The 16572-nt window shown below is 44.2% G+C and overlaps 1 protein-coding gene across 2 annotated transcripts in view; it reads left to right on the top strand.

Annotated features, from left to right (window-relative positions):
• PGBD5 (piggyBac transposable element derived 5) overlaps nt 1–16572 on the top strand; it is a 118533-nt gene that overhangs the window by 53558 nt on the left and 48403 nt on the right. For both annotated transcript variants that reach the window (XM_024213816.2, XM_024213815.3), the window contains exon 4: nt 11169–11349. In XM_024213816.2, the coding sequence (XP_024069584.1) occupies nt 11169–11349 (181 nt within the window). The remainder of the gene's footprint in view (nt 1–11168; nt 11350–16572) is intronic.

The following is a 16572-nucleotide window of genomic DNA, read 5'->3' as shown; positions in this document are numbered from 1 at the left end:
TGCAGATAAATGAATGTTTGTAAAGTGCATGGAGAGCGCAGGTGGAAAGCACTTGAAGTGTGAATAATTAGCAGCACTATTACAGGCATTGCAGATTGGATTTGCCTTCTCTAGGGAATGCCAAATTTACAGAAGTAACACCGAGGTTGGGTTTGAACTTGGGCCTGCTGTCTGTCCTACAAGCTGAGCCAGCAGGCTGTCTTTCCAATATATTTCCTTATGTATTTATTGTTGAGATGCTTTTCAAGTCAAGACTTCAATACTTTAAGTGCAGTTTTCTGGCTACAGTCCTGTGGTGGAAGAGTTTTCTTCTTTTTGAGAGCATTTGCTGACACTGTTTAAATCAAAACCCTAGATGTGCCTTTTGATTTCACTCTTGATTTCTCCCTCGCTAACACTCTGGGATGCTTTACTTAACAGATCTGTGTAAACGTAAGTGATTAATAGGTCACTTAATAGTGCTAACTACACCCCCATCTGCTCACTGCAGACTGTTGGAACTACCCAACAGAGCTGTAACTAGGCATTTTAGCACCCTGGGCGAGTGGCGCAAGCATATTTGCACCCCTTGTGGGGGGTTTTAGATAAGGAGTTAGAATATTAGAGAAATAACACATTTATTTTTGCATATCAATACAGTATGTAGACAATAAAAGCTACTGTCTGATACTTTTAGTTGCCACATTACTTTTCACACAATCCTTTAACATCCCTATAGTATCCTCCTCACACCTAAGCGTGGAGACAGAGGAACATATATGGCTATGGTGATTGTGAAATCAGATTATGCTGTGCTTCAGCAGGAGCGTGCCAATGCCATGGTTACAGTGGCTGGATGGACATATCGCTGAGGTGAAGGCCCCAGTCCATAAAGGGTGCCAGGAACAGACTGCTGGGTCACAGCCCAGAATGCTACAAGCACAGGTCACAGTAGACGTGCTGCTTTGCCAGTGTATATCTCACCAGCAGCCCCAATCCAGATCTGCAACCAGTGCAGTAAATGGCCTGTATTATTGTCTGTCTGGATACAACTGAAAATTGTCCCTAGCCCAAAATTAGAGACCTTTTAAAAGAAAAGCCAAGTTGTGTTTGGCATCTGGGGCCATGGTGCTGTGAAGGTGCCAGTTCCCTGATGTCTGAGTGCACCTTGCTGGCCAGATACTGGAGCATTATAACGATGGATCAGAGGGAGGCTCCTTATTCTGCTCTGTAATAAGGATTGGCTCAGGCGGGGGAAGCAACAAGTAAGGGTAGGTCACAGTAACAGGAAAACACTCCTAAAGCAGAGAGCAGGATGTGTTTTATCCCTGGTGACTAAAAAGGCATGTTTTACTTGTGCAGTGTTTATTTCTTTGTTTCTCCTGTGGCTTCCACTAGCTGTAAATCACAAGCAACCCAGGACTTCTTAATTTTTCTTCTCCGAACACTTCCTCCTAAGCATGAAAACCATTCTGTCCCCCCGCCCCCTTTTTTTCCCAACGGGGCAGGTGGCTCATCCCATCAGGGTAACTGTTACCCCCCTCTGCCACTATCTGGCAGTACCTCAACCCTGGGCTGAACCCTGACTCCTACCCCAAATTTTGCTGCTCAGCCTCTCTCCTGTCCCTGCCTCCTGCCGCTTGACACCCCCTCCCCACCCGCCCCACACAGTCAGTTTCCACTCCCTGGTCAGACCCTGCCCATTCCCCCCCCTTTAACTTTTTTAATTCCCAGCAAGGGCAGCAGTTTGACCAGATGTTACTGAGCAATGAGCATGCTCAGTAGGCGCCAAGCTGGCAGTCAGCACCCTGCCAGGGTCTTAGTGCTGGGGAACTTGCTCCACGATCCAGCAGGGAGGGGGTCCCTGAGCACCCTGGGCTCTGGCTGACACCCCGGGCCTCTGATCCTGTGTGCTGCCCCATTTTTGCACCCCCGGAGGCTCTGTACCCTGGGCAGCTGCTCTGCTCACCCCACCCTAGTTACAGCCCAGCTACCAAAGAATTCAAAACAGAGCTGTTGAAACTTTTTGTTGTGCTAGGACACTTCCTTTTGCTAGATGTCTCACAGGGGATGACCAAGTACAAATGCCAGCTGAACTTGGCCAGTAACTACTTAAGGAGGGGAGGGGGAAAAGTTATTAATAAGGAACATTTAGCTCTCATATAGTACTTTTTCTGTAGATCTCTAAGTGCTTTACCAATGAAGACAAATGTTATTATCCCCATTTTACAGATGGGGAAACTGAGGCACTGAAGTTTAAATGGCTCACTCAAGCTTATACAGAGAGTCCGAGGCAGCATGAGGGCCAGAAGCCAGGTCTCCTTATTCCCAGGCTTGTGTTTTATTCACTGGATCATGCTGCCTCCCCAGGGTCACCATACTCCTTCCCCCTCCCCTGAAACCTTTCCATACAACCAGCACATGTTCAGGGGACCGTGACTTGTGTGTGAAGGGAGCAGGGATAGACTTGGGAAACAGCCGCTGTTGACATTTGCAGTGTCTCTTGTAGAAGCTATTGCTGAGCCAGGCTTCCGTATGCACATGTAGAGTCCTGCTATGCACTCTTGCCGGGGGGGGGGGTTACTGGGAGCTAGTAGGCAGCCCATGAAAGCCACAATCTTGTCTCCCCTTCATTACTTCTTCCCTTGCTCTTTTCAGGTGTCATATTTCATCTGAGAATTGTACTCTGGGATGTTTCAGTTCTGTACAAACGTGGAATATTTGCAATGTGCTGTTCACAATAGCTTTACATTTCCCATCAGAGCTTTGTATATCAACAGATTCACTTATATTTAGTTTCTAGGGAACTTTACAGATCTGTCATAATGTAGCTTTATCCTGGCTGGATATTTTTGCTCCCCAACTTCTAGTGAGACCCTGTGTATCCTTTGCATGAATGATTTACCACAAGTGGTGGGGAGCCTTATTGGCCTATAGTGCTAATGTCTATTCCAAGACCCTAAAGCTGTAGTGGTGGCAGCTCATCTGTCTTCCTTCCCCCAGTAGCCTTTTAACAGTCTGCATTGTTTTCTCAGCCAAACATATTTGCCTGAGAATTTCTGAGGCCTGGTCTACATGGAAAAAGTTGTTGACTCAGCTACATCACTCAGGGGTGTGAAAAATCCATGGAGGAATTCTTCCATCAACCTAGCTCCCGCCTCTTGGGGAGGTAGATTACCTAGCCCAAGGGAGAACCCCTCCCCTCAGTGTAGGTAGCAGGCCACTGTAGTGCTTCCATGTGGATGGCTGAAGCTGTGCTCTTGTAGCATTTCAAATGTAGACAAGCCCCTGCTGACAGTCAGGTGACTAAATTCCCATTCTCTTGCCCCTATGTGAAATGCCTCTCAAACTGTAACATGTTTTCCAATCACCTCTCATCAGATGAACCCAGCATTTCCAGAATGTGGTTGGGTTTTTTTTGGAGGTGGCAGGGGAAGGGGGTGTTGATTTTTGAACTAGATCAGCATATTGCTCCGGCATCCAAGGGCTATGCTATTCCACAATATGCTGATTAATAGTCTATTCTGAGTGCATATGCACTCAAGTTCTATGAGATTAAATCTGTTCCCTGAGTTTGCCATGAGACATCTGTTTTTTTTCAGACTTCGTTGGTTTCCCATTTCATTTCACTCACTGGCAGAATGTTCACTGGCAAAACTGTTTCATTTTCATTAATGGCCATCTGAAATTTCACTGGTTCCAGATATATTAAGTCATTTAGTCCCTTGTGTTGGTTCTGCATTTAAGCTCCCATTTTTAACTGCTTATCATGGGAAAAATGAGTCTGAGAAAACATCAAAGATTGAGAGTAAGAAAAAGAATTGTTTACCTCTAGTCCAGAATCCTCCAACCCAGATAGGTTAGTAATGTAGAAAGGAAACTCATTATTACTATTAACTATTTGTATTGGAGTGCTCCAGTGTGTTAGATTGTAAGCTTTTCAGGGCAAGAACTGTCCCTTACCCTAAGTATACAAGACAAAAAACAAGCACAGAGGTGAAGTGACTTGCCTAAAGTCATGCAGCAGGTCAATAGCAGAGTTGCAACTAGAACTCAGGTCTACTAACATACACCACTTCCCAGTGGCGTAGCCAGGGTCTAAGTGTAGGGGGAGCAAACAAAAAAGGCGCTCCCCCTTGGCTCCTCCCCTGGCCACGCCCCCCACGCCCCCCCGATTAACCCTGGGCCCAGCTCAGGACTCCTGTGGGCTTCCCGGGGGTGCAGCTACCCCCGTCCCCCCGCAGTCCCTGGAGAGTCTCTCCTGCCCAGCCCGCTCTGCAGGTGTCCCCCGCCAATCTGCGCCACCCAGCCCCACCCGTGGGGTCCCATTCCCCCCGCCCAGGGCTCCAGGTTCCTGCGCCACGCCAGGGCCCCCCGTTCAGACAGCATGGCCTGCACCCCTGCCCTGCGGGCCTGGCCCCGGGGAGCCCCTCATCCAGAGGGGACCCCCCAGTGCAAGGCACCGGATCCCCGCCGCTCACGTTCTGTCCTGTGCCGCCGCCGCCTGTCCCTGGCCGATCCCGGCCCCGCACCGCGAGTGGATCCCAGCCCCGGCTCCGGGCGGGGAGCACTTGGCCGCCGAGCCCTAAGCCGCCGCAGGAGGTGGGTGCGCCTGCAGCGATGTTGGGGCCGCGTGGGGCACAATGGCCGAGGAGCCGGCCCCCTCTCTCCTTCGGCCACACCTGCCGCTCCCCCCCCCCCCCCCCCCATGTCTCCTCTGGCAGTGCTGCTCCCGGCCCTGGCCCGGCAGGCGCCACTTTTGGGAAAAGGGGTGAGGGGAAGCAGCTGCTTCCCCTGCACCCCGCTAGCTACGCTACTGCCCCTTCCCCTGTCCAGTGCCTCACCCACTAGATCCTGTTGCCTCCCCAGTCTTGGTATTTCTTTAATTCTTATAGCATCTCACATTAGTTGTAGGTGGGATTTTTGTACAGTATAAGAGGTTGTGTTAAATGCTGCTGTCCAGTCCCGATTCCAACTTTGGCCTATAGAATTGGCTCAAACTTCATAATATGAAAAACCAGAAACTATTTCCAGTGCCCTTAAAAAAAAAAAAAAAAAAAAAAAATCAGTATTAAGGGAAACTGGGAAGGTGTACTGAAGAATTTATCACTTCACTATCACACAAAAATATCAAAGAACAAGTTTCTCTCATTAAGCTATAATTGATTTACCAGATCTATTTTGAAAGAAGGAGGAAAAAGAAAACATGGGGTGAATTTTTATATTTCAAGGTCCAAGTTACAGGAGCGTTAACTATCTGTCCATTTGTTAATCATGCAGCTAAAAAAAAAAAGTTAGTTTTCCATCATATTTAAATTCTGTTTAGAGGTTTGTTAGATTTTTTTTAGCAATGCCTTGTTAGCATCATTTTTTTAAATAACTGGCAGTTAGATTGCACAAAAGCAAGTAGTCTCATTAAATATATTCTCAAGCTCAGTCTTAGTTCAGAAAGAGAGTCTATGAAGTTGGGCAGTTTCATTTGTGTGCATTTTCAATCAGAGAATGCTCCAGCAACTTTTTTCCATAGTCTCCCCAAAGATCCTCTCAGTTTCAATTAGCCTTGGTCATTAACAACACTGCATAAAGTTCTATAGCATCTTCAACTGAGGATCTCAAAGTGCATTCCAAATGTTAATTAAGCCAGGGTTTAAAAAATAATCCACTCACCACTGTCAAGTGGGAGGGAAGTTTTCCCAGGCAATTTCTGCAGAATTTAAATTTTAATTGTTTCTAGCTCGGGGCTGGGAAAATAGCCTTCAAAACATGAACCAAGGCAGTGCTCTTTTCCTGAGCCTACACCAAGTTTCAGTGTCTCTGCTGCTGCTCATGGTTTTCCTGAGCAGCAGCAAAGTGAAAGTAATGTGGTTCTTGGTTTTACTGACGCTGTTCTCAACCACATGGGCAGCAGTTTCACTGAGAAAAGTCATGCCAGCTTTACTCTGCTCCTGCTTATTAAGGCAGACACTATATCCTCTTCCCTCATGAAGAGCTCTAAGTAGCAGAGACTGGGAGAAAGGAAAAGAAGCGGCGCCTACCCACTACCCAAACATATGTCAGGAGACTCTGGTGGGAGAAGGGAGGAGGAAGACTAGAGAAAGCTCCTTCTCCCTTCCAGCAGCTGGGGCCACAATAGCCTCAGAAATAGACACTTAGCAGCTGGTGGGTGCTCCGCAAGATGGAAATGGCTGTTGGACTATAGCCTCTGCAGCAGACTGTGCTATGGAAAACAGCAGCGGTGAATTGCAATGGCAACGGATCCATAGCTACTGAAAAATGTCACACAGTAAAATGAATTTTCCAGAGACCTGAGAAATATCACTTCCGCTGTCTCTATAATAGTGCCTATGCTTTAGGCTAGACTTGCTGCTGGAAATAGATTATATTATCTTTGTGTGTCAGTTTCCCATGGGAATGCATGGGTGTAACATTCTTCTGGGGTACTCAGAGCGGTGAGCCACTGTGTTACCTCTCTGCCTCAGCAAGAGTGAGCTTTGCTGGCGATTAGACTGTGTCAGCTCCCGGCCACACTAGTTTGTCTTCCTCCCCAGAAAACTCCTCAAGGCTTTCCTGGCCCAAACCTCACCTGGTAACACTGGTAACAATCAGTGAACTCCAGCCTCTGAACTGTTCTTTGTATCTTTGCAATACACAACCCCTGCCACTGTATATTTGCAGAAGATATTTAGTTTACTGCTCTTTTAAAGAGTCAGTACATTACAGCTTATTAACTTAACTAGGGTACACACACCACTTCCTTCAAACACAGCACTGACTTGGTTTAAAATAAAACAAGTGTATTAACAAAAGGACATAAGTTAAGTGATACCAAATAGAAGGGATAAAGATAGGAATGGTTACAAACAAACAATAGTAAAAATATACTTTCTAATGGGTGAGACCTAACTTAAACTACAGACTTTGTAGAGCCTCCTCATCAATCTTCCCTTTCCAGCAATAGCTGATTACTTGTTAGCCAGGATCCCCACGGAGTCCAAGGCCCTGCACTGTGGGGAGTAGGGGGTGGGGGTGGGGACTGGCAGCCCAGATGTGCCTATCTTTAAGATGCAATACAGGCACTGTACAGTATTTGCATTTTGGGGGGGGGGGGCTCTGCTGCTGCCTGATAGCTTACACCCCATGGTGTCCAGTTGACCCTTCAGTCTGTAACTCTGGTGTTTGTATCTTTGAGGTTCTACTGTATATGCAAAACAAGTAGAGCATTGTCAGAGGCAACACAATATTTCCGACTAATCTGCTTCAACCCTCACCTGGAGACTAGTCTTGTATTTAAAAAAAACAAACCCTAATTGAGCAGGATATTGGATAGTAGAATATATTTAGGCTTCCTTTTAAATATGAAGTGTTTTTTAAAGACTTTAGGAGCACAAGAAAGACAAAGGAAAGTGATGACAAATGACATCAAGAATGCTGAGGTGTTCAATGCCTATTTTGTTTTAGTCTTTACTAAAAAGGCTAATGGTGACCAGATCCTTGACACAATATTAACAACAAGGGGGCAGGAACAGAAGCCAGAATAGGGAAATAACAGGTTGAAGATTATTTAGATAAGTTAGATGTATTCAAGTTGGCAGGGCTTGATGAAATTCATCCTAGGGTACTTAAAGAACTAGCTGAAGCAATCTCAGAACTGCTAGCGATTGTCTTTGAGAACTCATAAAGGACAGGTGAGGTCCCAGGAGAGTGGGGACAGGCAAACATCGTACCTGTTTTTAAAAAGGGGAAGAAAGAGGACCGAGGGAATTATAGATCAGTCAGCCTAAGTTCAATACCTGGAAAGATACTGGAACCATTTGTTAAACGATCAATATGTTAGCACCTAGAGGATAAGGAATAGTGGACAGCATAGATTTGCCAAAAAACAACTCACGCCAAACCAACCTAATTTCCTTCTTTTGACAAGGTTACTGGCGTGGCAGATAGGGAGGAAACCAATAGATGTGATGATCTTGATTTTAGTAAGGCTTTTGACACAGTCCCACATAACGTTCTCATAGGCAAACTAGGGAAAGGTGGTCTAGATTGAATTACTATAAAGTGGGTGCACAACTGGTTGAAAGACTATCCTCAAAGAGTAGTCATCACTGGTTCACTGTCAAACTAGAAGGACATATCTAGTGGGGTCCTACAGGGGTCTGTCCTGAGTCCAGTACTATTCAATATTTTCATTGATGACTTGGACAATGGAGTGCTTGTAAAATTTGCAGAGGATACCAGGCCTGGAACGGCTGCAAACACTTTGGAGGACAGGATCAGAATTCAAAGTCACCTTGACAAATTGAAGAATTAGTCTGAAATCAACAAGATGAAATTCAGTAAAGATAAAGTGCAAAGTACTACACTTTAGAAGAAAAGATCAAATGCACACATACAAAATGGAGAATAACTAGCTAGGCAGTAGTACTGCTTAAAAAGAGGAGGGGGTATAGTGGATCACAAATTTAATATGAGCCAACAATGTGATACAATTGCCAAAAAAAAAAAAAAGCCAATATAATTCTGGGATGTATTAACAGGAGTATTGTATGTAAGACACAGGAGGTGATTTCTGCTCTATTCGGCACTGGGGAGGCCTCTGCTGGAGTAGTGTGTCCAGTTTTAGGTGCCACACACTAAGAAAAGTGTGGAAAAATTGGACACAGTCCAGAGGAAAGTAACAAAAATGATAAAAGGTTTAGAAAACCTAACCTGTGGAGGAAAGGTTAAAAACCGTGGGCATACAAACATGCAGGGAATGATCTTCTGAATGATTGCAGACTCTGGATGAAGTTTTCCAAAGCTGACAAGGGGATTTAGAAGCACAATTCCAGTTTAAAAATGAATGAGCGTTCACGTAAATCCTCTGAGTGACTTTGAACGTCTCAATCTTTGCTCTAATGAAAACGGGTAAAATTTCTGAAAGCACCTAAGTGGTTTAGGAGTCTAAGGCTATGTCTACATTTGAGGCAGCGTGTAGAGTACAGACAGTACAGGTGTAGCTACACACTGCAGTGAGGCAGGCTGTCTTGTCACTGCGCCATGTAGCTACATACCACAGAAAGGCTTTGGTAGTTCCCTGCTGCTGGTGCCTTTCACTGCTGCCTCCCTGGTGCCAGAGCCTTTCACTGTTATGGGGAAAGGCTCCAGCAGGGGGGGAAGCTATGGGACAGTACATAGCAGTGTAGACTTGGGAGGCACTGGTTGGGCATGTAGAGAGCCATGTAGGGTATATACCCTGCAGTTTCAGGCATGTAGGGCACTCTAATCTACTCTACTCGCCTACGATGTGCCTTACCATTAGTACTGCTGTTTATACCCATGCTAGCTGGCTGTGCAATGTCTACGCTACACAGTGCCAGAAGTGTAGATGTACCTTTAGTCTCATTGAAAGTCAATGGGACTCAGGCTCCCAAGTCACTTAGGCATTTTTGAAAATTTTGACCACTTTATTTTTCATGAGTTTGGGGGTTTTTTTTGTTTTTTTTAAGATCTTCATAAACAAATAAAATTAAGAATATTTAGGATTCAGAATATAGGGCTAGATTCTCCTCTCCTTTACACGAATGTGTGTCTGCTGACTTTGAGAGCAAGGGGAGGATCAGGCCCATTGTTTAATTGAATTGAATTTTGGTGGATGATGCTGGATTGGCAGTTCCTGGAAATTGAGACCCCAGATCTCTTCCCCAGATGGTGCTCCCACTGTTGTGATCAGTGAAGGACTGAGAGCTAACAGCTCCTTGGTTTAAAAGTTGGGGGGAGGAGGAGGAGCTGGTGGTGGTATTTTTGGCAAAGGATCTTCAGCTCTGGAAGTCACTCCTTCCTTTGGTCCATCAGAACCCAAAGTTGTTGAGGTTTACAGCCTGCCTTCCATGTCATTTATTTTGGGGGCTTGGGGGAAAGTGAGTGGATCAAGAAATAGGGTGGGCAGATGAGACAGAGGTGATTTGTGTCTTCTGGGTCAAGATTGCTAAATTATTTGTGTCTGGGATTTTAGCCTAGATGTATACAATTCAAATGTTTGTATGAGCAGCTAAGCCACTGGAAGAGCTGCTTTCTAGTAGTATGAATAAAATAAATGAAAACTGAAGTCCTCTATTTCTACAATGAAAAGAGGTGTGCTTTCCTCTAGTGCCCAACTAACGTGCCATAACCCATTCCTAGAGTGACCATCTGCAGAGTGAGGCGCTGGTCTGGCCTCTGTGCCATTTCAGTCCTTCACCTCTCAACAAGCAGGCCAGTTGTGCTATACATACCTGTGCACTTGCAAATCGGACTATTGTCATCAGCAACTCATTTTACCAGAGGCAAAGACATTCCTGCCATTGGATATCCACTTAAATGGCCTTGTGTGGATGGTGACCGAGTATTATGAAGGACAGAAGGAACATTGCCTGGACAATGGTAGCTGTTAGTTTTTAAGATACTATGGCAGTAATACAGTATCTGTAAGGATTGCAGTCAGCTAGAAAGGAGCCAGATGCTTAAGACTGTTAAAGCCAGTTTAATGTACCTTTTCCCCTTGTTCAATCTGTTTTGATGGGTTGTCTTTAAGTCATGATCTGGACAAAAATGCTGAGAGTTAGAGCTATCCCTGAAGATTCCAGGTAGAATGGTGTGTAAGGACACCACTGGCTTGTACTGGAGAAAGTGTCATGCTGGCATCAGCATGGTCATGTCGCCCTTTAGTGTCTGCTGCAAGAGCATATACAGCTGAACTCTATTACAGTAAAGCTAGCAGACAGAGTCCTTCTGGTCATCTGGTAGAGGCCTGTGATTTCAGAGCAGAAGGTCCCAAGTTCTCCCTTTACTGACAACAATGAAGTCTATATAGGATCCACACAACATACAGCTCTCTTTAGGAGTCGTGGTTTATTACTACCTGACAAATGGTTTTCCAGCTACGCAATAGCAACAGCAACCTCAAGCAGGCCTTAATCTTAGGCATAGATCTGTATTTCCCAATAGCTGCCCCAGCAGAAAATTCCAAACCTGCCCCAGCTATTCCAAAGTCATTTAAAGGCACCAGTCATAAAAGGTGTATTAGGGGTTAAATCTGAAACAGGTATCTACTGCCTTAATTTTTCAGCTCATCTCCAGTGAAAGCTGAGCAAGGGGTTTGGCAACTGCGTGGCTCCTGCCTGATCCGTTCTAACCACACTGACTTGTCTTCTTGTTTCTACTTGCTCATTAAGATATATGTCCATCTAAAAGAAGGAGGCGGTGCTGACGGACTGGATGCTTTGAAGAACAAGCCCCAACTCCACAGTATGGTGGCCAAGAGCCTTTGTCAGAATGCATCAGGAAAAAACTACATCATCTTCACTGGCCCTAGCATTACCAGCCTGAACCTTTTTGAAGAGTTTGAGAAGCAAGGTTTGTGACAGCTGATCCACTGACCATTCATGCCGAAAGGCTTATGAATATCCTGCTGCCAGAAGTCAGCAAATAACCCGAAGTGTTTTTGATTGAGGCTTTATCTCCTCGCATAGCCATGAGCAGCCAAGCCAGAGAAATCCTAAGGGTAACTTAGTCTGTTCATTACAAGGGGACCTGCAGAGGTTATTTAAACTGAGCTTGAGCTTTCCTTTGAGTCTTCATGATGTAGAAAGAAGGCTATTTTAAAAAGGGGGGGGGGGGAGAAATAGGAGCGCTCTGATTTTTTTCTCTTTTACCTTAGGAATTTAGACTCTGGTTATTCCTGGGTTTTTCTCTGGAGGACTTCTTGGGGGGTCTTCTATATGTGTGGGAGTTCTTACTTGTGAAAAGGGTGTGGGGGAAGGGGGAATGTGCTGAGTCTTTACCTAAGGCAAGGTCTACCCTAGAAACTTTTGCCAGTATAATGTCATTTGGGGAGCAATTTTTTTTTAAATGCAAAAGCCCTATGGTAGAGACAGTTGCTAGCAAAGCACTCTTTTGCCCATATAAGCTGCACCTACACTAGAAGGGTTTGCCTATGTAGCAATACAGGCATAGGTATAGACTAGAGTTAGACCCAAGTGCGCGTTAATCTGTGGTGTTAAATAGGTGTTGTACAAGTGATCTGAATGTCAGATGTGATGAGCATTCACAGCTCCCATTGAGTGCAGTTGTAGTCATAGATGTTCCCACTCAGAAAATCAAACCCAAAGAGTTTAAAACAGTTACTGAACATCCACTCTCCCACGAACTGGTCAGCTTAAATTCTTCTCCAGTGATGCAACTTTTTCACTAGTTCTCCAGTCACCAGAGTCTTCCATTGTAAACAATAGATTTGAATTTCTAGCATCAAGAAGAATTTCCTTTGTAGATGAACACTTCACACCTTTCTGAAAACGCAAATAAAAACAAACTGAGGCCACAAGCTCTTTTCCCCTCCTATGCAGTTCATCTTTGGGAGCCAAGTTCTGTTTTCAGCATGGCTTCCACTGACAAAAGTCTACATCCACGTGGGACATTCAAGAATGGAATTTGGCCCACAATATAGAAATAATTGGATTATTTTGATTCATTCTTAAAAGGAAAATGCCAGTGATTGGTTACAATACTTTAGCTACCTAATGCCTTCAATCTTGCCCTCAGCTCAGTGCATGCACACAGGTCTGCCATCATGGAGCACAATGCAGGATTGGGTTTTAAATTATTTTACATACACTGTAAACACCCACAGAGCACTTTGAAATACATTCATACATATATAGAAGTAATTATGGGTTCTCTCAATACTCTAAATATAATGGTCAACAAGTCAAGAATATTTATATTACACTGGAGTTTTCCCTCTAATGACTGGAGAATATTCCTTCTGAAATTTTTTCATAAAATTTTATGGCTGGCTGCCCACAGGGCCATTATATTTCTAGCATTATAAAAGCCATTTGATCAAATGTCTAGTTATTATGCATGAGAACCCAAATATTCCAGTGTGTCTAATTCTTAAGCCATTTCAGTTGAAATAAGGGGTTACTAGATCCTTAGACCTAAAACTGACTTTTGGAAAATGATCCTTTATGCTGACAGATTTGTGAAAGAGAAAGAAGGGGATAATATTCTCCACTCTGTGTCTCTGGAATCATAGTAGAAAAGAATCCTGGCTACTGAACCACAGTATTTCTTTCTCACAGGTAACTCCGATTACCTACAGTAGTTTAGTTAACTACTCACAGGCATTGCACTGAAGAGAACTCAGATTACCAACTGTTAGCAGGTAGCTGACACTAAATGCCTTTTAGAGCTTCAAAGTTAGGTACATTATCTGATCAAAAATGAAAACCCTGTGCAGCGTTTTCAGTTCCTGGTTCATGTTTTGTTATGTGGCTCCATGCGATTTTGTGATCCATGACAACTGCTTCCTCTGCATTCCATTCACTAGCAGAAATGACAGTGGGTATCGAACTGGGAATTTAATTTTGGGAGACTCAGAGCAGATTTACTAGCTTTTTGGTAAGTATCTTGGGTACGCCTTACAAAGCAGGTTGCAGTGGGAACACTGACACACTGTGTTAAACAGGGCCATGGGATTGTTTGGCTTTTATGTTTTGGGTGATAAAGGCTAGCTCACTGGCTTGGCAGGGCATATTGAATTGGAAGGATTATGGGACGCTCAGGGAAATCAGACCTTTGATATGTCAAAACAGTGGTGAAGTCAATCAAGAGCCCTGGAGGAGACTGTGCATCCTGACCCTACCCACAGAGCCAGAGGTAGGGTACTATAGTCAGCACTTGCTGTGATCCCGCAGCGTTAGCTGTGAAATTTGGAGCAGAGCAGAGATTTGCTAGTGGAAGGCCTAGCATCCCCCATAGAAAACAATTCTCCTGGTGTGTCCCAATTTCATGCATTCAGGCCGAACAGTGGCATCAGGTTGATCAGTGCTCTGTTAGCCAGGAGTAATGCTTAGGTTGGGGAATTAAAGCCACACAAGGATAAAAATGCAACTAAGAATGAGAGTGTCCTGAGAGAACCTGAGGAACCTGCTTCACTATAGAGGATGAGAGCAACCTTGCAAAATTAAGACACATTCCTAACATATTGGATTAACTTTTGTTGTTCTAGAGAAATTATGGTGCCTGGGCTAGAGCTGGATGAATAATAAAATAATAATATATGGAGATATACCTATCTCATAGAACTGGAAGGGACCTGAAAGGTCATCAAGTCCAGCCCCCTGCCTTCACTAGCAGGACCAAGTACTGATTTTGCCCCAGATCCCTAAGTGGCCCCCTCAAGGATTGAACTCTTAACCCTGGTTTATCAGGCCAATGCTCAAACCACTGAGCTATCCACTGAGAGGTGGAGAAAAAAAAATTCACAAAAATTTGAGTCAAAGGAATTTCTATCCAACCATCTTTGCAATGCTTTCTGTGAATCTTTAACATGGGCAGTGGGGAAAGATTTGAATCAAGACTTTTTAACCAACCCCCCCCCCCCAAACAAACTAGTTATTAGGTGCCTTAGTAGTTGGGTGCCTGAAATGACATCTTGATAGGGCCTGATTTTTCTGAAAGTGCTGGTCACCTGTCCTCTGAAAGTCAGAGCCTTTAGGATTCCCTTCCATTGGAATCCAAAAGTGTAGGCACCAATAAATAAAATCACTGTTCACTTTTGGAAAACTTGGGTCAAGGCTTTTGTGGAGACTTCACTAGAAAATTACCTCCCCTGTCTGTTTCCATAACTACAATAGTACTGTTCTGAAATTAGTAATAACCTTAATTGTATCACCACAAAGTGTTTCTGTGAATATAAAAGGATGTCTGCAGCACTCAATTCCAAAGAACTCATTAGGTTTGGACCATGGGCTTCTTCTGAAAAATAAGAACGTCCTCTCTGACTGTTTCTAAAACCAAACTCGATGTAAGCCTACTTTATGCTCCATGGTCATAAAGATAGTTCTATAAGTTTCTGGTTTCCAAGTAGAACAGGAACCAGGCATTGAAATGGCACAGGAAATGCTATTCTGTGAGGAGTTTCAGATGTGACTAGAAGTAGAGATGACAGTTTTATGAGAGCCTGTCCATGAGTGAGCTTGACTCTCACCAGAAGTTTAGATACTGCTGTTTGTGAACTGAACCACTGAACTAGTTGAGATGCCGTACCTAAGCACAGATTTGTGGGCTGCTTTTTTAGTTTGAAATAGAAATTGATAGTTGGAATGGGCCCTGTATGAGTGAAGCCCATAGGTGCTGGAACTAGGTGTGCTGAGGGTGTTGCCGCACTCCCTGGCTTGAAGTGGTTTTCATCATGTACAGGGTTTACAGTTGGATTCAATGGCTCTCAGCACCCCCACTATAAAAATTGTTCCAGCACCCCGATGAAGCCCTCTTACATTTCCCTCTGAAGCAAGAATGTTGCCCTACTCATAAGTCAATGGTCCTACCAAATTCACAGTTCAATTTCAAGTTTTCAGCTGTTTACGTCTGAAATTTCACGGTGTTGTAACTGTGGAGGTCCCAACCCAAAAGGTGGTGAGTCTGATCTGCCCCATTTCTCCCCCACAGCAGCCCTGCAGGGGAAGGACAAGTCCTGTCCCTCCCCAGCCTGGCAGGGACTTGCAGCAAAGGGGAGGTCAGATTTCACAGGGAAAGGCTTATTTCACAATCTGGGACACATTTTTCACGGCTGTGAAATTGATAGGGCCCTAGTTATGAGAGCAGGACTGGGGTCCAGTCAATCAGACTTCTTTTGAATTCTGTAAAACTTCATTTTCTTCTGGACTGTAATAAAACATGCTAAGCATTTAATTAAATTTGGACCACACCATTGTGCCAGATGGGCTTAATTTTTATTGCTGCTATTGCCATAGTAACTGGTTGTTTTAAATTACAACTTTTAAAAACCTCCACAAATTACATTTGCCATCCTCTGCAAGTGGTGATACTAAATCTGCAGCTATCATATTTGTCACCACTTTGTGTTATGTAAGGAGGTGCTTCATTATTTTTTCCTGAGAGATGTGCAAGATGGTTCCTATTATCTTGTGAAAAGAGCAAAACAGCTGCTTGAGTCTTTTGCAAGCTTACATGAGCTTAAGAAAAGGCTGCACTTAATTACCTCAGCAATCCTAAAAACAGTAATGTACTGGCTAGAACGGCTGTGTACCACTGCCCTCTGCTGAAGAGAATTAAAATGGCCTTTCAGTGAGTCATAGACCCTATATTGCTAACAGCTAAAGGAAATTCTTCTCTGGGTTAAGGGATTGTGCTTTTGGAGCAGGAGGATCAGAGTTCTAATCCTGCTGCTGCAGTGACGTTCTCAATGGCACATAGTGACAACTAAAATGGTAGGTGGTCACAGACTTGTTAAAGAAAGTTTCAGAGATGGTGGTAGCAAGAGGGTTTTTAGCACATATTATATGTATACTTGTCCCACCTCAGTGCAGAGATATCTCTTGTCAAATCCCTTCCAGCCATTTCTAGGATTTGAAATTCCAGTGGTTGAGATCAGAATTGGCAGATCACACAGGATCCATTAGACAGCTCCTCCCCTAAAATCAAATAGCTACGTTGATGTGTTGGTTTTCCATTCTGACATTTAAAAAGCTCATGTCTTCTAATTGAAGAGCCACTGCTTCAGTCTTACCGCTGGGGCAACAGGAACAATTATATTTTTATGTAAAAATGTAA

Source organism: Terrapene carolina, unplaced genomic scaffold (genome assembly GCF_002925995.2).
Source record: "Terrapene carolina triunguis isolate 2854851 unplaced genomic scaffold, T_m_triunguis-2.0 Scaffold85, whole genome shotgun sequence".
NCBI classification, from domain to species: domain Eukaryota; kingdom Metazoa; phylum Chordata; order Testudines; family Emydidae; genus Terrapene; species Terrapene triunguis.
Note: the sequence above shows the minus strand (reverse complement) of the source record. Positions and strands in the feature narration are given on the sequence as shown.